The sequence below is a fragment of the Oryx dammah genome, unplaced genomic scaffold (genome assembly GCF_014754425.2).
Source record: "Oryx dammah isolate SB20612 unplaced genomic scaffold, SCBI_Odam_1.1 HiC_scaffold_2, whole genome shotgun sequence".
Lineage (NCBI taxonomy): Eukaryota > Metazoa > Chordata > Mammalia > Artiodactyla > Bovidae > Oryx > Oryx dammah.
This window is the reverse complement of record NW_024070186.1, coordinates 106,078,728-106,101,669: the sequence shown is the minus strand read 5'-3', so window position 1 is coordinate 106,101,669 and position 22,942 is coordinate 106,078,728. Positions and strand designations below refer to the sequence as shown.

Below are 22,942 nucleotides of genomic sequence, written 5' to 3'. Positions count from 1 at the left end.
ATGCAACAATACATTAAAAAGGATCATGCACCACAATCAAGTGGGATTTATCCCAGGAATGCAAGGATTTTTCAGCATCCATAAATCAGTTTGATATATATCACACTAACAAGCTAAAGACTAAAAACCATATGATCTTGATACAGAAATGCTTTTGATAAAATTCAACATCCATTTCTGATAACGTGGGCATATAGGGAACATAACTCAACATAATGAAAAACATACAGGGCAAACCAAACATCATACTCAACAATGAAAATCTGAAAGCATTCTAAGATCAAGGATAAGACAAGGATGCCACTCTTGCCACTTTTGTTCAAAATAGCTTTGGCAGTCCTAGCCACAGCAGAGAAGTTAAAAAAAAAAAAAAAAAAGGAATCCAAATTAGAAAGGAAGAAGTGAAAAAAAAAAAAACTGTCACTTTGGAAGATAGCTTGCTACAACACACAGAAAATTGTAAAGATGCCACCAGTAAACTACTAGAGCTTATTAACGAATTAGGTAAAGCTGCAGGATACAAAATTGAAATACAGAAATCTGTTGCATTTCTATACATTAACAATCAAGTATCAATGAAATTAAGAAAACAATCCCATTTACTGTCACAACAGAAAGAATAAAATACCTAGGAATAAAGCTACCTAAGAAGGCAAAAGACATACTCTGAAAACTATAAAACACTGATGAAATAAACTGAAGGTGATGCAAACAGAAAGATATATTCTGTTCTTGGATTGGAAGAATAAATATTGTCAAAATGACAATACTACCCAAAGCAATCACCAGATTGAATGCAATTCCTATCACATTACCAATGGCACTTTTCAGAGAAGAAATAATTTTGAAATTTGTATTGAAACACAAAGGACTTTGAGTAGTCAAGACAATCTTGAGAAAGAAGAATGGAGCTGGAGGAATCACACTCCCTGACTTCAGACTATACTACAAAGCTACAGTAATCAAAATAGTACTGTACTGGCACAAAAACAGACAATAGGAATCAATGAATAGGATAGAAAGCCCAGAAATAAACCCACACACTTATGGTCAATCTATAACAAAGGAGGCAAGAATATGCAATGGAGAAAAGACAGTTTCTTCAATAAGTGGTGCTAGGAAAACTGGACAGTTGTATATAAAAGAATGAAATTAAAATAGTAGCATATACAAAAACTCAAAATGAGTTTAAAGACCTAAATAGAAGACCAGGTATTATAAAACTAGAGGAAACCAAACAAGGGATTAACTTCCAAAATATACAAACAACTCATCCAGATCAATTTTTACAAAACACAAAAAATGGGCAGATCATCTAAAGAGACACTTTCCAAAAGAAGACATACAGATGGCCAAGAGGCACATGAAAAGATGCTCAACACTGCTAATTATTCGAGGAATGCAAATCAAAACTACGATATATCACCTCACACAGGTCAGAATGGCCGTCCTCAAAATGTCTACAAACAATAAATGCTGAAAGGGTGTGGAGAAAAGAGGACCCTCCTACACTGTAGGCGAGGATATAAACTGGTGCAGCCATTGTGGAGAACAATATAGAGATTCCTTAAAAATGAAAAATCAAGTTACCGTATGATCCAGCAACCCATTTCCCAGGGATATATCTGGAAAAGATAAAAAAAATTCAAAAAGATACATGCCCCCCAGTGTTCATAGCAGCACTATTTAAAGTAGCCAAGATATGGAAATAACCCAAGTGTTCATCAATAGCTGAATGGATAAAGAAGAGACTATACATACACACATACATACATACAATGGAATATTAGGTAGCCATAAAAAAGAATGAAATAATACCACTTGTACCAACATGGATGGACCTAGAGATTATGATACTAAGTGAAGTAAATCAGAGAAAGACATATCACATGATGTCACTTATATGTAGAATCTGAAAAAAGTGATATAAGTGAATCCATTTATGAAACAGAAACTCACAGACATAGAAAACAAATTGGTATAAAAGGGGAAAGGAGCAGGGAGGGATAAATTAGGAGTTAGGGATTAGCAGATACATAGTACTATATATTGGAGAAGGAAATGGCAACCCACTCCAGTGTTCTTGCCTGGAGAATCCCAGGGACTGGGGAGCCTGGTGAGCTGCCGTCTATGTAGTCGCACAGAGTTGTACACGACTGAAGTGACTTAGCAGCAGCAGTAAGGTCCTATAGCACAGGGAACTATATTCAGTATGTTGTAATAACCTATAATGGAAAAGTATCTGAAGATGAATATATGTATATATATACACACATATACTATATATACACAGTACATATATATACACATACAAAAAAGATCTTCACAACCCAGATAATCACGATGGTGTGATCACACACATAGAGCCAGACATCCTGGAATGCGAAGTCAAGTAGGCCTTAGGAAGCATTACTACAAACAAAGCTAGTGGAGGTGATGGATTTCCAGTTGGAGCTATTTCAAATCCTGAAAGATGATGCTGTGAAAGTGCTGCACTCAGTATGCCAGCACATTTGGAAAACTCGGCAGTGGCCATAAGACTGGAAAAGGCCAGTTTTCATTCCAATGCCAAAGAAAGATCAAACGATTGCACAACTGCACTCATCTCATAAGCTAGTAAAGAATGCTCAAAATTCTCCATGCCAGGCTTCAACAGGACATGAACTGTGAACTTCCAGATGTTCAAGCTGGCTTTAGAAAAGGCAGAGGAACCAGAGATCAAGTTGCCAACATCTGTTGGATCATTGACAAAGCAAGAGAGTTCCAGGAAAACATCTACTTCTGCTTTATTGACTATGCCAAAGCCTTTGACTGTGTGGATCATAACAAACTGTTGAAAATTCTTCAAGAGATGGGAGTACCAGACCACCTGACCTTGCTCCTGAGAAATCTGTATGCAGGTCAAGAAGCAACAGTTAGAACTGGACATGGAAAAACAGACTGTTTCCAAATTGGGAAAGAAGTACGTCAAGGCTGTATATTGTCACCCTGCTTATTTAACTTATATGCAGAGTACATCATGAGAAATGCTGGATTGGATGAAGCACAAGCTGGAATCAAGATTGCTGGGAGAAATATGAATAACCTCAGATATGCAGATGACACCACCCTTATGGCAGAAAGCAAAGAAAAACTAAAGAGCCTCTTGGTGAAAGACGAGTGTGAAAAATTTGGCTTAAAACTCAACATTCAGAAAACTAAGATCATGGCATCTGGTCCCATCAGTTCATGGGAAATAGATGGGGAAACAGTGACAGACTTTTATTTTTTTGAGCTCCCAAATCACTGCAGATGGTGACTGCAGCCATGAAATTAAAAGATGCTTGCTCCTTGGAAGAAAAGCTATAACCAACCTAGACAATTTATTAAAAAGCAGAGACATTACTTTGGCACAAAGGTCCGTCTAGTCAAAGCTATGGTTTTTCCAGTAGTCATGCATGGATGTGAGAGTTGGCCTGTAAAGAAAGCTGAGCACTGAAGAATTGATGCTTTTGAACTGTGGTGTTGGAAAAGACTCTTGAGAGTCCATTGGACAGCAAGGAGATCCAACCAGTCCATCCTATTGGAAATCAGCCCTGAATATTCATTGGAAGGACTGATGCTGAAGCTGAAACTGCAATACTTTGGCCATCTGATGCAAAGAACAGACTCACTGGCAAAGACCCTGATGCTGGGAAAGATCAAAGGCAGGAAAAGGGGACGACCGTGGATGAGATGGTTGGATGGCATCATCGACTCAACTGTCATGAGTTTGAGTAAACTCCTGGAGTTGGTGATGGACAGGGAGGCTTGGCATGCTACAGTCCATCGGACTGCAAAGAGCTGGACACAACTGAGTGATTGAACAGAACTGATATACACACAAACACACACACATATATATATATATTCAGTTATATAATACTTTGTTATACACCTGAAAGTAACATATTATAAATCAACTGTACTTCAAAAAAAGTCAAAATACAGTTAAAAAAAATACTGATATAGGACAAAAATTTACATAGGAAAAACTTCTGATGCTTCTAATTGTGAGACATATATTGTTTTAATTCTTTAATATGTATATGTTCAGCATAACATCTATCAGTTACTCTTCCCTCCTCCCTTGTATCCAGCCACTCATCCAAGAAATATGTGCTAGGCACTCCTCTGGACACTTGGGGATATAGCAGTGAACCAAATCATGCATATATCTTTAAAGCATTAATATTAGAGTGAGGAGATAAATAGTCAAGCAAACAAATTAATGGAAGGCAGTATTAAGAAACATAAGGCAAAAGAAGGGGATAGAAAGTGACTGTGTAAAGTAGGGGGAGCTATTTTAGATATGGTGGGTCAAGGAAGGCATCCTGAAGAAGCAGATCAGCAGCATTTCATTAATAATGGCTATGAGTATGACTTGTAGTTACTAAAATGGTACATCCTTCTATTGGGTTGGTCAAAAAGTTTGGGTTTTTCTGAAACATCATACCAAAATCCTGAATCAACCCTTTGACCACCCCAGCACTTACTGACTGGCAGCTGAACATTGCATGATAGCCCTAAATAAGCTTGAAAATTAACAGTCTGGTGCTAATAGTAATTCTAAAGAGTTTTTTTTTTCCTTTAATGGAAAAATAAGAGAATGCAACATTTCAGTGTATATAGACATCTTTCCCATTTCTCATATCTGATATGGCAAAACAAAAGTTAGAAAATGAAATATTTACTTACTTGGCTGTCTTGGATCTTCCCATGAGCTCAGTTAGAAAATGAATAGATTTTTGAGGCACAAAACATGCCTTACTGACAGATTAAAATTAATATTAAGGCTTAGTTTAATATTTTCTGTGAGACAATTCTATAGGCATTCTTCACATAATACATGCTTTATGAGCAAATGCAAAGGTGATAAAAATACTTTCTTAGGCTGGCAGCACTCGTTAAATTATATAATGAATGAAAGGTGCTCTAAAAAGCACTATGCAAATGTAAGGTATTATTCTTAGTATTATTAGCCAACTTACCTGAAGATGAAGGAAGCGGATCATAGTCCTGTGATGCTCTGTTGGATTTGACATTTTCACCTGGTAATCTCCTAGCAGGAGGCAAAGGAACTTGGCCACTTGCTGGATCAAAAAAGGGATCTTAAAAATAAAGATAATTTTCAGATTAAAACTATTATCTCTGCCAACTGGCTGAAGAAAACAATTAGAAATTCTCTGTAAAGATCAATTTTTGAAAATAAAACATTTCATGACTGATAGTAACCATTTCTAATCTGCCTGCATATTTCAAATTTATTCATCACTTGGTCAAAAATGCTTTTCCCTGTTTTTCCTAACTGATGCACACTACTAATTTTGTATCTTTCAGATCTCTTATTTGATGGTAAAATTGTTGACGATAAAAACTGTTTCTAATTTTAATTTTATGCCCCAATTTGTCCTGTACAATGAATAGAAACTGTTGTAAAGTCAACAAGAAAAAGTGGATTTTGAATTTTGCCTGTTATAGTATTATCATATCAATTAATCTCTCTCAAGCATTAGGCAGACATAATCTGTAAAATGTGCTTGACATCTAAAGGACAGGAACTTTATCTTATACTCAACTGTGTTTGAATTATATCTCCTAACAGAAACACGGTACCAGGCATACTGCTTGGTAAATAGCCTGCACTTCATAGATACTTTTAACTACCAAAAACTAATTTAGATTTTGATTTTTCATAAATTCAAATTCTGTGAAATTTGTATTGCTAACATAAGGCTAAAATGTTAACTATTAAAGAAGAACAGATATTTCATTGTTTTAAATTTCATTTGAGTTTGATATTAAAAATGTAAGAATTTGATAATTTAAGAAGGAAATGCATAGACTAAAGTTTGACTAGACAATGTAAGGCAACAGTTGAAGTCATTATTTTCTTTCCTTATTTGAATACAATAATTATCCCCAGCTTTGCTAGAGACATTTTTTTTAACCTAACCAAGGCTACTTAATTTGATTTCATTAATTTTGAAATTAAAATGAGTCTTAGATTCTGAGTTTTCAATAATTAAAAAGTCAATAGATCAGCCTCATTAATTTTGCTGAAACATTTTAGGAAGGAGTAAGAAGATAAATTCCATGCAACAAATATTAATCTTTTGATTTTGGAAGGCTAACCAAAGGGACCAAATATGGTTATTTCTGCATAAATATAGAAAATTTCCAAAGATTTACAGTTAAATGTTCAATAAAATTTACTTTTAGTTCTTATTCATTCTAAAACATCACAGATTTAATATTGGGTCAGAGAAAAGACTGTCTACTATAATACATAAACTTTTCTGTTTCCTTAAGGGTAAATTTAGTTTTGTTAGATATACCTAAGCTATTTCTAATCATCTATTTAAGGCTAAATATTAGATTCCAGACTGATTACTGAGTCATAAGTAGACTACATAATATACAGTAGTATGATATTGTACCATTAATGTATTGCATCTAAAAAGTCACTGGGTACACTAAAATGTGAACATAAATAGCATGGAATATTTAATTCAATTCTGAACCACTATGATGCTTCATGATAAGTTTGGCTACTGATCAGGTACAGGGTAACCTGGGCTTCTGCAGCAAACTGTAAGGTTGGAAGGCTTCCTGCTTCAATGGGAAAATACTACAGAGAGTACAATAATTACCAAACTTGAAAATCAATAGTTTTTAAAAATAAATTCTTCAAAAATCCACTAAAATAAAATTTTATATCCACACTTAGGATTAAAACATACAAAGTGAAAATACCATAGCCAGAGTATCATTATATATAGTAATAAATGTTTCAGAAATGAATGAATAAACATGATGGGCTTAGTCTACTCTAAAAAGCAGGATACTACTGTCTGTGATTTCCAGTGTGGTAATGCTAAATTGAAAATTTTTAATACTTATTTTAAGAGATTATTAAAAACTGAAAAAAGACTGGGAGGAAAAGGTTTGCTCTGCACTTTAAAGTGCAGAAACAGGTATCAATCAAAATAATGCTGTGTAAGAAGGAAACCTAACAAGAGGTTTTCTCTGGGAGGAGGCATTATGGAATTTTCTTAATCCTTTCTCCCCACTATCTGAAATACTTACACTCTTTTACTCAAGTGTAGGAAAAGAGGCAATTTGAACAGTTAAAACAATGTCATCTTTCCTCCGGACTGCCCAAAAGTTATCTCAAAGATTGATCCAAAACTCTGAAAGTTTTAAAAAACTATCAATGCTAGATGTAACTGATAGGCTTGTAATAGGGTTTAAAGAGCTACTGAAGTGAAACAAAACTCCTCACTCTTGTGACTCATATTCATAAAATCCCCATATGTAGTGATTTACCACTGATTAAGTCCCCCAGTGTTAGAGAATTCAGTACCCATCTGAGATAGACGAATTATTATTAACTCAGGAAGCTTAAGAGGAATGCATTCTTTTCACTCCTAATTCTTCTCACTGGTCAGTCTTTGATCATTTGAGGAGACATGGAAGAAATCGAATCATTCTTTCACAAATACAGTGGTTGAAGGCAACTCTAATATTCAAGATCTTTGATTCTCTTGGTTAAAACACCTTTAGTTCCTTTAATGTACCAGAGTTCACATGGTGTCGTTTTATTTCCCTTTCTCATGCTGGCTGCATTCCTCCAGGAATAAGCTAGTCTTGGGTTTCTCCAACTTGAGCATGCATCAGAATCACCCCAAAGGCTTGTGAGAATACAGACTTTTGGTCCTACTTCCAGAGTTTCTGATTTAGTAAGTCTTGAGTAGGTCTAAAGAATTGGCATTTTTAACAAATTTCTAGGTGATACTGATGCTGCTGGTCTCAAGTCCACAATTTGAGAACCACAATTCTACCCCATGAATCCTTCAACACTCAGACATAGTAGTCTCCACACTGGCTATGCCCCGGGGAGGACCTCGCCTTGCTGGATCTCTGACCTGAACTCTTTGAGGGCAACCATCAAAGGGCATGAGCACCCTCGGAAACCATGTCATGGGTGTGCTTCACAAAGGTCATAGGCAACCAAACCCCTAAAGCATTCCCAGTAACTGTTGCTAATGATCTAAGCTTTTTCTGTACTTTACTTATGCAATTGCATTTCTGGATCCCAGTGAAAAATTTTCCTTTATCTCTAATAAAGTTAGTTTGGCTAGCTTTCAGAGTTGAATTGTTACTTTAAGATTGGATAAGGACTTCAAAAGAAGATTCCAGGTAGAAATATAGTGAGGGAAAGGTTCAGTAAGGGCTGCCAGATAACACTGTGTACTTTGTGCACTGCACAAAGACGCAGTACTGGGAATGAACAGACATAACTACAGCCTCGGCTTTGTTCCTGGAGCACTGGCTCTGGCACAAAGCAGAGGGAGGCATGCCTATTTCAACCCACCAACACAAAAGAAATGTCTTTTTGTCGTGCACATAAAAGCATATATGTGCTAGCAGTAGCCCTGGGTTTGTAGACAGGAAAGCGTAAAGCTTTTTTTGAGGACTCTTCAGGTTTTGTTAAGATATGACTGGCTTGTCCAGAGTAGATGGCTCATGTACCGCGGGGTGGCCATTACTATTTTGCCAAAAGAAATCTTGCATGAAGGCCTAAAATGGAAACCAGATAAAAGCAGCATCAGAGCTATGTCCCTGCTTCACTTCCTCTTTTTGATCGTATAGCAGCCCTAAGGCTCTTTTGCAAAACACTGGGCCCTGTAGTTTAAAAATCACTATTATAGAGCAGTCAGTGGGCTTGTAAGGCTGGAAAGGTGGGCCTGACTCAAGTGTGCAGGGCACTGAATGCTGCAATAAAGAGGCTGGTTTAAAGAAGTACTTAACATCATGAAGATACCTAACCTCTGTCTGTAATTAGGGATACAGATTTCTTCAAGGAAACCAAATCTCCATAATGCCAGAAAAGGCTTATCATTACACTGGTCTAAAATTTTACAGATTAAACTATAATGGAAATAATGGCAGTAAAATGCTCATATATCTGTTTAAATTTAGCAATCACTTTTGTTTACCTTATATGGTTCTACAACTACCGAGTTAAACTTTGGTTTAGTATTTATAGAGGATTCTTGCAGGAAGTTCAATTCAGAGTGAAGAACTGATTTTATGAATTTTCTATTACACTGTTTAGATAATATGTTTTAATCCTTTGCAGAATGATATACAAGTGCTTATTTATAGGCTGAAAGAAACCCCACGTGTTCTATGATATTCCATTAAGAACAATTAAAATACTTCTTTTGATAAAGAGGAGGTCTAATACATGTGGTTTAAAAAATGAATAAAAACAGTGACTCATTGGATCTCATAAAGCAACTGGCAACAGACTAGAAATTTGTCCTGTTAATGACAGGAGACTGGAAATGGGGAAGAAAGCTGCATTTTTTTCTTCTTAGAAGTATTTAGTATCAAGGGATGTCAATATTATTTGGAATGGAATTAGAATACTTCCATGTATAAAAGTAGGTCAAGTGTATGTGTTAGTTGCTCAGTCCTGTCCGACTCTCTGCGACTCCATGGACTGTAGCCTGCCAGGCTCCTGTGTCCATAGAATTCTCTAGGCAATAATACTGTAGTGGGTAGCCGTTCCCTTCTCCAGGAGATCTTCCCAACACAGGGATCAAACCTGGGTCTCCTGCATTGCAGGCAGATTCTTTATCCTCTGAGCCATTAGGAAAACCCAAAAGCAGGTCAAGAGTGAGTCAACAGTTTTAAATGACCCTGCTCTGGTCTCATATTAGCCTCACACTATAGGCTAAGGATAACTGCTCCTGAGCCTCTCTGGCAGTCAAGCAAAGCTATACATGAAATAAAACAGTTTATACAACAGTTTCATTCTGTCTAATAAAAAAGGGGGCTTTTCATTTTGAAGTATTTTTTTCTTGTAATTAATTGTGAGTAAAAAATTTTTGAAGATTTTTACAAAGCACAACAAACAATGAAATTATGATAAAGAACTGAAATAAATTACAATTGATTCTTTTGAAACAGGTAAAAGCATGTGTGTAAAATGTTCTAACTCCTAGAAAGCTTAATTTTAAAGAAGTCACTTCACTGAGCTTTCATTCAATGGGCTTAAATGTAGCTCAGACTGGTAGCATTCAGTAAATTAATGTGATCCATGAGGTCAGGGAGGCATTTCACAGAGTGAGTGACACAGGACAATTCAGTATTTACTGACAAAAAATTAAACTCAAAATTATTCCTTGAACATAAACTGCCTTTAGGAACTGAAGCTATTATATACTCCAAGTTATATGTCTATAATTTTGTGTGTCATATGTACAAACTGCCTCAAACTTCTAAATTATCAAACCAAACTGAAAAAAACGAACCATGAGAAAAGTGTAAAAGATCCCAAAGTTTTCTATGAAGCATGTAGGTGGCCAAAGGACAAAGTTAGTACTCTTCAAGGGCTTTCATGATTTATCTCATACATATATGTAAAGCAGTTGCTAAGAAAAAATCTTTATCCTATGTTTAATCAAACCAAACTGAGGAAGCAAATGTTTTGAGTATAGGTCACAGTATCACCAACAGGGCTGATTGGAACAGTTAATATGAGCAGATTCAATATAAATGAATTTTTTTTTCCTGATAATTCTGACTAGTGAAGTGGATGGTTTACTAAGTCTTTTTATTTCTACTCCTCACTTGAATTTACAAAAAGCTATATATTAATTTTTCCTCAAAGATCAATAATTTTAGTAAATACACCAAGGCATTAAAAATAAAAACAGTAACAACAATAAAATGCAGATATTTCAGAAAAAAACACACCTACTAATGTTACAGCAGTATAATTTACCAAGATATTATGTTTTGGAATAAAATAATGACGCTAAAGCATATTTAGTAAAAATTTTTAAACACGTTATTAGAAATATCACACTCAGAATCAGGAGCGAGTCTAAATTTGTCCCTATCACTATTGGCCCAAACACAGAGCCCTTCTGGTTCTCAGGGATGCCTTTTGTAGCATACAGGTGTTAATCTGTAGCATACAGCAACATTTCTAAATTCTATGATTCCTTTTTGCTTTCCTCATTTTAAAAAATTCTTTTGGCAATAAACCAAACAACTGACAGACAAACCCACCCAACTGCTATTTTCCCTCCAGGAGTTTTCAGCTTGAGAGCTAGAAATCAGTGAATTACTAATGCTTATTTGACAGTATGATCTTAGAAATTCTTTTGCTTCAAGTGAAAGGTTTGCTTGGGTTTTCTCTCCTACCTGAAGGAAGGAGGAAAAGGTCCTGTCCTGAGGATGGTCGGCTGCCAGAGCCAGGAGGTTTCGAATGTTCGATGAGACTGTGCCTTGCGGGAGGTGGGGGAGGTGGGAGGGACGGAGGCAGAGCATCAAAAGCATCTTCGCCTGCATTTAAAGAAAGGTCAGTATCAGCAGTAGAACTTCAGGCAAAACTAACAATTTTCTCTTACTGCTTATAACGAACTTCACCTGCAGTGTTTATACAGCAGTTGACCGACTTTGACAATGGGAGCTGATTATTTTGTGGGGAGTGTCTGGAGAGAAGTACAGACACACAAACGCACATGGGTACGTACATGCACTTTTTCTCTCAGGCCTTTCTGTTAAAAAGTTGTATGGCAGGGTATGAAACAGCTTATTATTCATCTGTAACCTTTATAATATTAAGACATTAGAGGTTTGAACTAAGTATTATAAGATCAACATCATCAAAACAGAATTTCTGTGTAACAGTAAGTTCACAGTCTAACTGGAAAATCACAACATGCACACAAATTTAATGTCATAGAATAATTTAAATTATCTTATAAAGTTTGCTCTACTGGATTTTCATTTAAACTAATGCTCCCCATATATTTCATTGTCAAAATATACAGAAAATGTCCCTGCAGTAGAGGAATATCATCTTTTTCTACTTACCAGATATCTCTAGAGAGACAGTTAAATATAGAACTAACTTTTGTGGTGGTCCCAAAGCTAGTTACTTATATTTGCATAGTTCCCACCTTTTGTAACTATAAAATATTGCAGCAGATTTTTATGTCTACTTATGTTTCACCTGCCACATCTTACTATCTCCTATTCATATTTTTCCTCATCTTGATTGTTGAAAAAATAAAATTGCAGTATATGTATTTCTGTAAGAAATCGCAAATACTTGCGAATGAAACGGAGTATAAATATCCACATATTCTAGTAATAAATATTCTTCTGTGTTTAAATATATTGACTTGAAAATAAAGGTATACTTAAATACAAATGGTTTCACCACTCATACAGCTTGCTTTGGGAAAAATATTCCGAATATTTTCTCTAATGATCATTAGAGAAACTTTTCTAATGTAAAATATATGAAAGCACGGGAGAGAGAGCTTAGTTCTTAGTATCATTTGAATCTTTAGCTATCTTCTACACTCTTATTTATTCAAATCCTTTATCTGCCCCTACTGTTATTTTCCCCACCCTGATATTCCTGTATATCATGCTAGGCACATGGATAATGTGAAGATCAAAATCATAAGGCCTTGACCTGAGGAGCTTAGATTCCACAAAGAGTTCTAAAAAAACTTCACAAATGATTCAGAGGTGAAAGTCCCATAGGTCACACACAGAGAGAAAGAGATGCCTTTTAAGAGGAAAGAGGAAGGTAGAAAGTGGCATTCATCAAGGTGTTACCAAGAACAGGAAGGTCTGGGATATCAGGGGCTCAAAAACATCTTTTCATCAAATACACTCTGAAGAATGGCAATCCACTCCAGTATTTTTGCCTGGAGAATCCCATGGACAGAGGATCCTGGCAGGCTACAATCCAGGGGATCGCAAAGAGTCGGACACAACTGAGTGACTTTACATCAAATACAAGGATGGTGTCTTCTAGGTTGAGTGAATAGTATAAATATGAGATGTACATGACGAGCCGAAGGATGAGTTATATGTTGCTGAATGGCAGAAACCAATATAACACTGTAAAGCAATTACCTTCCAATTAAAAATAATTTTAAAATGAAGGTTGGAATGTTTCTCTGCACTGTCCAATATGGCAGTAACTATCTACCTACAGATATTTAAATAAACTAAAATTCAGTTCTACAGTCATACATATAGATCTTTTATGTTACCACATAAAGTTCTATAGGACAATGCTGATCTAGTCATAAAGACTTGGGTAACAGGTAAAAAACCAGCATAGAGGAAGAAGCAGAAGAAAAGAAAAAGACTGTAGGTAAAGAACGAAGTTGGGAGGTCCTTGTAATCCATGTAGGTGACAGTAAAGCTCTGAACTGCAGAAAGAACAGGAGCAAGACATTCAACTATAATACCAGATGTATTAATACCAGTGTAACTAAAATACCAGATGACAGTGTCTTTGGGGGAAAAAAAATGGAAAAGTTCATTTCCAGTAGCCTAATAATTAAGCTCACAAAAGAACCTTCATCATACATTATTTTATGTTATGGTGACACATTATTGTGAAGCTTTAACTTCCAAAAGTTGTCTTCCTCTAAAAATAGGGTGGGAAGCTTCTTACCTAAAATTAATGAAATAGACACCTGCACCAAACAACTTTTATATACATATACACCTGTGTGTACCTTCACACACACACATACATTAAGTGTACTTCACAGCAAAATTTGAAACAAATTGAGATTATTTCTAGCTGCAATGATTATAAGAGAGAATTTGTTTTTGGCTCTCTGCAATAAAATACATAATGCCCCATAATGTAATTAGCTAAGTGGAAATGGATCATTATATACTGAAAGAAAAAGTAAATACACATTCAGTAAGAACTGTACTTCAAGAGAATCTCAGAAGAATACTCCAATTCCATAAGAAGCACAAGCACCTGAAGGCAGGAACAGTGCCCCCGTAAGATTTTTTACATGAAGAGACAACTTGATAAAACCCTGACCAATGCCAGCTACTTACACCACTGTTTCAATCATCTAAGTGGAATAATGGTCAACATGAACTTGAGAGTCACCATCACCTGGAGATTCTAATCTGGATTCTAATTCAGACAATTTCAGAACCCAACAAGTCTGCATTGCATTGAACCCTGAATTCTGATAATTCAGATGTCAACTGAAAGAGATGGCAGAGTGGCTTGTTTGAAATTGTTTTAAAGGTTTCAACCTAATGGAGGGATGAGAAGATCATAATCAGAGGGCGTCCTGTTGAGTGAAGAGCCATGCTTTGGATTGTCCCGAACTGGAGGCCTGGCAGGCGGCAATGGCACTGGATCAGAGGCTGAATCGAGAACATCTCCTGGAGGAGAACACAAAATCTTCATGTATCTTCAGTACAACAATGGCATGGAATTTTGCCTTTAAATTCTGACCGTTAAGATGCAGAATACAGAGAGAATGTTTTATACATACCCTTTACATATATGCCTAACTCAGGGATGTTTGATTTCTTCATCTCTGAGGATGGGCCATGTGTCCCATTCAATATACAGTGACCGTTATCACAAGATCTAGAGCAGAAATCAAAGGACAAAAATCGTAAGGGTCATTGCTTTCCATTTAAAAGTCATTTGGGGGTGGACCAGCAACCTTGCTCATATGATAAAGTTGGAAAACAAATATAATTAATTTACTTTTCTGGAAAAAGTGCAGGTACGTCTACATACTATTACTAAATACTTTTACAAAGCAGAAGTAAATATTCCATAGAAGACAATCTTTTTTTTTTAAAGTGAAACTAACAATTAGAAGGGGCACAAATCTGTTCATACCCTAAACAAACTTGTGGGACTAACATATCATTTTGACAGATTTCCATATTACCTTATCAAGTTTTTGAAGAAAAAAAATGTAATATGCAGGCAAAAATATGTAAAAGTCCCAGTGACTTTATTATTGATTAGTGATACTTAACAGTGTATTTATGTTTCTGTAATTTAAGCTTATAGAAAACTGGAACCTATCAAGGAAGGGAAGAAACTGAAAGTCGTTCAGTTGTGTCCGACTTTTTGTGACCCCCATGGACTATACAGTCCATGAAATTCTCCAGGCCAGAATACTGGAGTGGGTAGCCTTTCCTTTCTCCAGGGGATCTTCCCAATCCAGGGATCGAACCAAGGTCTCCGCGTTGCGGGCAGATTCTTTACCAGCTGAGCCACCAGAGAAGCTCAAGAATACTGGAGTGGGTAGCCATCCCTTCTCCAGTGGATCTTCCCGACCCAGGAATCTAACTGGGGTCTCCTGCTTTGCAGGCGGATTCTTTACCAACTAAGCTATCAGGGAATTATCAAGGAAGGAGAATTATTAAATATTCAGAAAGTCCATGAAAATTCAGATAGGCATTTTCAAAGAACTAGAGCCTGGGGCATAATTTCACCATTGCCATGAACCAAACTCTGGTATTTCTGTCAAGTAAGTAGAAAAATGACTTTAGCAAAGGCCTTGGGTACACAACAAATATTTTAATCTGGGTGTCTCTAAAAGGACAATACTTACTAAACAGGTATTTTTGTTGTTGGCTTTAATGCTTCGGAATCAAACTGAACATAAGAGATAAGTCCAAGGCATGGGAAGAGAAGCACTGCACTAAGACTTATTTTGTCTTCAGAATATAACTGTGCAGCAGACGATCTGCTCCCTCTGCTCACAAAGAGCTACAGAAAGCAGAGTTTATATTTTACTTTTCTTCAATTTACTCTGAATTCGTGGGGCAAAGTAAAAGTACATATATAATGGAGAAGATATTGGACATTTGAATAGTTATTGCAAAGTGCTTCATCTGAAATTCACTTCCTTTGTCTCTGGTGGCCACATCTCTTTAAGGGGACAGAGATGGTTCATTTAAAAATAGTTATCATGTATTTTCATAAAATGATGGATTTTTACTGAAACTGAATTATTCATCTACAGTTTAACATTTTCTATATATTGACAATTTACTTCTCCTGATATTCCAAAGAGAGGAAAAATACAGAAAGAAAGAACTTGTCTAAGTTTAGAGTGCTTTGTAGAGGACCTAAGAAGATACTTCATCCATCAGCTCTCAAGAACAATCAAATAAAAAATTCACTCCAATTAAATTTAGGGACTATCAACATTTATTACTTCTCTATAAATGTAGAAAGATGGTAATGGTGGTCATAAATCAAATTTATTTTCAGGATTTCAGAGGCCTGTCACCAAAAGTCTCATCCAATATGATGTGACAATTAAAATTTAAAGTCAATTACACCCCTTACTTACCCAGTGATGGGAAAAAGTGAGATCCCAAGGAGACCAAAGACAAAATCTCATCTTATTTCAGTTTTTAAAATTACTACAAATTTTTAAGAGCCAAGGGAACTGAAAATTTTAACAGTGGATATTTGATGTTAAGGAATAACTTTATTCTCTAATAAAAGCAATGGACATTTTGCTCTTCTAACATAATTATTATCTTTCAGTTATTTCTCTGTCTTCTCAATGATACTGTTTTACCAATAAATGCCCTAAAGGCCAGCAATCCGCAAAAGAACACTTTGGTTTTCACTGTGAAATGTGAAAGTGTTAGTGGCTCAGTCATGTCCTACTCTTTGTGACCCCAAGGACTGCTGACCGCCAGGCTCCTCTGTCCATGGGATTCTCCAGGCAAGAATACTGGCATGGGTAGCCATCCCCTTTCTCCAGGGGATCGTCCCAATCCAGGATCTTCTGAGCTCAGACGGTAAAGAATCTGCCTGCAGTGTGGAAAACCTGAATTTGCTCCCTGAGTTGGGAAGAATCCCTGGAGGAGGGAACAACAACCCACTCCAGTATTCTTTCCTGGAGAATCCCATGGACAGGGGAGCCTGGCGGGCAACAGTCCACAGGGTCACAAAAGACATGACTGAGCGAATCACACTGAAATATGAAGCCTGGACGGCTAAGTGTTAATAACCCTGGTTAATAACTGTGTAGAGTGCTGAATTGTGAGAATTCTAACCATGAAATTCATTAAGGCAGATCTCTGCTTTAAATGGAAATTTACTTCTCTTTTTCCAAATATTATAGTACAATACTTGAAGAAAGGCATCAAAAGATTTTTTTTTTTTAGTTATTTCTTCTGGAAAGAAAGGAACACTCCACTCATAAAACACTCTGTTGACTGACTTGACCTCAAAAAGAAGTGGCATACTAAGTAAAGATGACATAGATGACTGAAGTTTTCAACAGCTCTCCTATTCCTCAGTCAATAAAGAGATACTGCAAGGCAAGAAGGCTGGGACATGAGCAGCAGCTGAGCCCTCTTCCACATACACCAGGCAGAGCTCCAGGGATGTAATTATACAAAGAAAACTGGAGCTCAGGAAAGAAGTCTGAAACTGAGATTTGACTTCTTGAGTACTAAATGTATTTGGAGAAGGAAATGGCTACCCATTCCAGTATTCTTTCCTGGAATATCCCACGGATAGAGGAGCCTGGCAGGCTATAGTCCATAGGGTCACAAATAGTCAGACATGACTGAGCATTCACTGAATGTTAATAAGTCAGATGTAAACAAAAAAGCGAAGTATTACTAGATTATGATTTACTAATTCAATTATATAAATGCAGAATCATAAAGACAATCTAATATTTCGATACACACCACCCATTTTTAATAACAAAGACTGAGGCTGTCTCCATAGGAGGAAGAATAAACAGCTGACAAGAAGAAAAGAAAGCCAAACACTATTTCTCACATGCTTGTTTAATCCAAGGGAAAGTAAAATAGTACCTGGTAAAAATAGTTAAGTGAAATAATTTGTTTATATTTTTTGAGATCTGAGGTAGGTAGCACATCAAAAAGGAAAATAAATATGTTATACTAGTCCTTATATCATGAAGAAAAATTCTAAGGAAGGTTGGTATAATAACTTAGTTTCTAAGTAATAGCTTTTCTTCATGAGATATGTGCTTAGAAGTGATAAAAAGCATTGAAAATAGCTTACTTTTGAAAATCCATGAATTAATCACCACTATATGTAACCTACAGCAAAGTTTTACTAGAGTATAATTTGTTTTTTGTGGAGGGGGGGCAACAAATTATTCCATCAGACTTATTAATCAACTAATTTAGTAAGAGGGCTTCCTAGTTAAATGGAAATCTGCATCTTGTTTTCTCTGAAAGTCATGGAGAAGAACAGTATTATAGGTGGAAGAGTTTTTGAGCAAATAATGAAAGGTTTTTCAGTAGACAGATGTGATTCAGTTTAAAAATAAATACCACAGATAATAATGCTTATCCAGATGTGAGGTGACCAAAAAATGGCCCATATTCTTACCTAGGAGGAGGTTTTACATTATGACAATGAGATGGTTGTGAACTCAAGGAAACAGGATGGGATGAAGGAATCTTGTATTCATCATCATCTTCCTCTACCGGATCTCTTGTTTTCTCTGAAAGGGAATTCGCTAATGGACCAGTACACCTACCAGAGTGGGAAAAAAATCCAGTCTAGTTTTAGCATAATAATTTAGGACAGGCAACTCTGATGTGACCTATTTAAATCAAAGAATCTATGTTGTCACTTGGGTTCATTTTTTAATTACAGGGTAACATCCTAAGGGCTATTCTTATACTAAATACAAATGAAAAGGATTTTTAATCTTAATAAAAGCATTTTCATACTTCTAACTTCAAAATGGCACAGTAAGAGAAAACAGTAACCTATCAAATAAAATGAAAAAGTCCTAGAGTTGTAAGTGAAGGCATAAAATTATTTACATCAAAGTTAGTAAAATAGTAACATTTTGTTCCAACTTAAATTTGTAAATTAAGATGATGATATATATGCATGGATGGTTGTTTTATACATTAAGTATTTATAGGTCAACTTTCAGTCTCCTGTATTATGTACAGTCAAAAAAAATCCAATTTCACTAATGAAACAGTTCTTTCTCCTGCGAAGTTACAATTCAGATTGTTAATTTTTGCCCCAACAACAACTAAGATCTAAAAATGACTGGGACAATTAGAAGTAGATAATAAAAGAACTTAAGTCTTTAAGTGGAGTCCATTGTTTTCATGGTGCAAATTTCCTGGCTATATAAAAAAGAATGAAAATATGTAAAACAATTACCTAAAAAGAAATTTTTTCAAGCATTTTACTCATTCATATGAGTAAATAAACAAAGTCAATTAACAAGCCCAGAAAAAAGTACTTTTTTTTTTTTTTAACAGTTATTGTTAATGGAGTTTACTCTAAACCCTTGCTGACACCACTGAAAAACACCAAAGTAGAAACATAGAAACCTACTGTAACCAACTTTAGGACAACCAACCAATCTGCAAGACACTGGAGGTACATATGGATCCAAAACATTTTGTGAATCATGAACCTCAAGATAATTTCTTTTTTTTTTTTTTTTTTAAATCTTTGTGACTGCAATTTTGCAACACCTTCTGTAGAGGGAGCAAGAGGCCTTTGGTATATGAGCCATTAAGACAAATAATTTTTTTATTTTTATTTCTCCTTACTAGTTTGAATGAAAACAGCTTTAAGACTTTTCTCGCTGCCAATGACAAGAAGACATTCTGAAAAACCTAAAGGTTCTCAAATTTCAACCATATATCAGAGTCTCTAGGAGGTTCAGAGATGAATTTTCAAGTCTATTTTTGCCCATCTTTGAAGACTTTTTCAATACTGATTTTTGAATTCTTGTTTGTTTGAACGACCTTGGGAATTCAAAATGACAGTTCAGGGTGAAATCAAAGCACAGTGATGCGGTGACAGGACTCCACTGTCACCAGCCAGAGCACAGGCTAATAACCTATGGGTTATACCTACCATGGTGTAACCTAGACAGATGTACATCCCAAATGAAGGCCATTGAGTACATGGACTGTGACATGGTGATCTGATGGGAATTAGAGCAGGGATTTCAAACATTAAGTTTTCACAAATTCTTATAAACATGGATATAAATTTAGCTAACACAATGGCCAGAAAGGGTTCTGTTAGCAAAAGAAATGAAAAAAATAAACATACTTTCTATGTCCTAACATACTTTCATGAACAATGAATTTTTTTTTCCCTAGGAAACCGAGGCATATATTGTATAAAAGAAAAAGATTTGTTGACCAAATATTCAAAACTCATTATTGTCAAGAATGTTCTATCTGCTTGTTCCAGCTTAATTCTAAAGATTTAAGAGTTTTCAAAGAAGCAGTGTACTATCACATAAGAAAGGACAATTTTTGAAATCAAATCTGGATGTTTGATTTTATCTTCAATGATAAAGAATTTAATCAAGGTAGTTCCCTCCCTCCCACTGTTTAGCTGCAAATCAACAGATGGAGTATCCTGAAGAAAATGAAAAAGCAAAGGGCATCTAATATTTTACTGCTAAAACTTACTGTGGAGTGAAGTGTTTCAGACACTCAAGTTGGGTCTGACTCTTTGTGATCCCATGGACTATACAGTCCATGGAATTCTCTAGGCCAGAATACTGGGGTGGGTAGCCCTTCCCTTCTCCAGGGGATCTTCCCAACCCAGGGATCGAACCCAGGTCTCCTGCATTGCAGGCAGATTCTTTACCAACTGAGCTATCCTACTGCTGCTGCTGCTAAGCCACTTCAGTCGTGTCCGATTCTGTGCGACCCCATAGATGGCAGCCCACCAGGCTCCCCCGTCCCTGGGATTCTCCAGGCAAGAACACTGGAGTGGGTTGCCATTTCCTTCTCCAATGCATGAAAGTGAAAAGTGAAAGTGAAGTCACTCAGTCGTGTCAGACTCTTCACAACCCCATGGACTGCAGCCTACCAGGCTCCTCCATTCATGGGATTTTCCAGGCAAGAATACTGGAGTGGGGTGCCATCGCCTTAATTAGCTTAAATATACTTTAAGGAAAGTCTCTGGCATTTGTCATATCTAAATCTAAAAAAAGGCCTAGATATCCTGATATCCCACTTATCACCATCTTAATAAAGTTCTAAATAGACTTTATTTCTCGTTTATTGTATTTTTAATGCAGACTTTTTATATCAATGTAATATTCTAGTTAAAAATAAGCCAATATATAAGAATACTATTCCAGTGCATTTTATTCAGTATTATGTAAATTTTTATACAAAATTGATCTTAGTTCTGAAGGGAAAAATAAAAGCAATTGCTATCACTTAAAAAAAGGAATGTAAACTGTGAACTTGGGGTGATTATGTGTAAATGCAGGTTCACCATTTGTAATGAAGTTATCACTATACTTTGGCCCCCTCATGCGAAGAGTTGACTCATTGGAAAAGACCCTGATGCTGGGAGGGACTGGGGGCAGGAGGAGAAGGGGACGACAGAGGATGAGATGGCTGGATGGCATCACTGACTCGATGCACGTGAGTTTGGGTGAACTCCGGGAGCTGGTGATGGACAGGGAAGACTGGCGTGCTGCAGTTCATGGGGCCGCAGAGTCGGACACGACTGAGCGACTGAACTGACTGACCACTATGACGAAGGTCATTGAAAATGAAGATGGGAAGGCATGTGTAGGGGCTTCCCTGGTGGCTCAGACAGTAAAAGAATCTCACTGCAGTGCAGGAGAGCCATGTTCTACCCCTGAGTCGGGAAGGTCCCCTGGAGAAGGGAATGGCTACCCACTCCAGTATTCTTGCCTGGAGAATTCCATGGACAGATAAGCCTGGCAGGCTATAGCCCATAGGATCGCAGAGTTGGACACAACTGTGTGACTAACACTTTCAGGCATGTGTGCGGGCTATACAGAAAATATCTGTACCTTCTCCTGAATATTGCTGTGAATCAAAATGGCTCTAAAAAATAAAGTGTTAATAAAAGAATCCAAAAAAGAACAGATGTATGTATATATAACTGAACTAGTCTGTTCACCTGAAAATAACACATCACAACAAATCAATTATACTCCAATAAAATTAAAATATTAATAAAATGAGAAAGGTATGAACAGATAATTTTCATATAAAATTTGTCTATAAAGTTTTATTGTATATAAAATACCACAAAAGAAATCTCAATTTATGAAAATTATTACACTATTTGTAATTATTTTTGGAATTTTGTGGGGTTTTTTTGCCTTCAAAAACTCATTCAAAATATAGGTTCAGCTTTACTTGCAATCAGGTAAGTGGTGAAATTAAGTTTAAGAACTTTTGTTAACTATCATGTATGTTTACTTCTGGTAGTAGAGAAAATAATCTACATGAAATGGGGAAAGGTTCACTCATTGATTTAGCTCATGGGAAATTTTTAGGATACCAAAGGAATAAAATAGAGCCATTTTATTTGTCTGGTTCCAAGGTAAAGCTGCCAGGTAAACCATCCTTCCGTTTACAGCCAGTACTTCATGCCCTTTATATTATCATCATACATTCACAGAGTGTTCTGCACTGTGGCTGTCATTTCTGAGTTAATACACTGGTAATGCACAAGGACACATAGTATTGAAGATACATAGCCATCCTTCCCACAGCCTACACCTCTCGTTAAATTCAGCGTGTGCTATTTAAACCTTTAGTGAGAAATACATCCATTTTCTGCATGTGCACACTTGAAACAGAACAATAATATATTTTCTAATGCTTTTCTTAGTGATTTTTGCATTTTCAACTGAAGGCTCACAGATACACTCCTCTACAGCCTTCAATATTCCTGATTTCACAGGTATATAATCAGAGGGGTGACCATCTGCATAGCCCTTTGGCTTTACCTATATAACTTATACCTCAGACATCACCCTTACCAAGTACTTTTTTCCCTTTATTTGAGCAGTTCCTGATACCTTGATTAGTTCATCAGTTTTTCCAGAACCAAAGCAAAGTAGGAACATCCATCTTTACTGTTTATAGATGAACCTCCTGTGACATTGCCCCACAAAACAGTAACTTTCTTTGAACTTTAATCTTTTCTGTTATGTGTATTTAGTAAATCTTCATTCACCGACACTGTGTTTTCTATATAGTAATCTATGTCTTCCTTATTTTTCTGTCTTAATTGCAAAATGCTTAA

General features: G+C 36.2%; 1 protein-coding gene across 6 annotated transcripts in view; it reads right to left on the bottom strand.

Annotated features, from left to right (window-relative positions):
• The window catches only part of CBLB (Cbl proto-oncogene B), a 223,782-nt gene that overhangs the window by 11,459 nt on the left and 189,381 nt on the right, over positions 1-22,942 (bottom strand). For 2 of the 6 annotated variants that reach the window (XM_040225399.1, XM_040225406.1), the window contains 5 exons: positions 18,251-18,397; positions 14,382-14,479; positions 14,137-14,268; positions 11,242-11,382; positions 5,010-5,129 (listed from right to left, as the gene is read on the bottom strand). In XM_040225399.1, coding sequence (XP_040081333.1) covers positions 5,010-5,129; positions 11,242-11,382; positions 14,137-14,268; positions 14,382-14,479; positions 18,251-18,397 — 638 coding nt within the window. The remainder of the gene's footprint in view (positions 1-5,009; positions 5,130-11,241; positions 11,383-14,136; positions 14,269-14,381; positions 14,480-18,250; positions 18,398-22,942) is intronic. The other 4 variants (XM_040225415.1, XM_040225446.1, XM_040225426.1 and 1 more) reach the window with 3 other exon arrangements.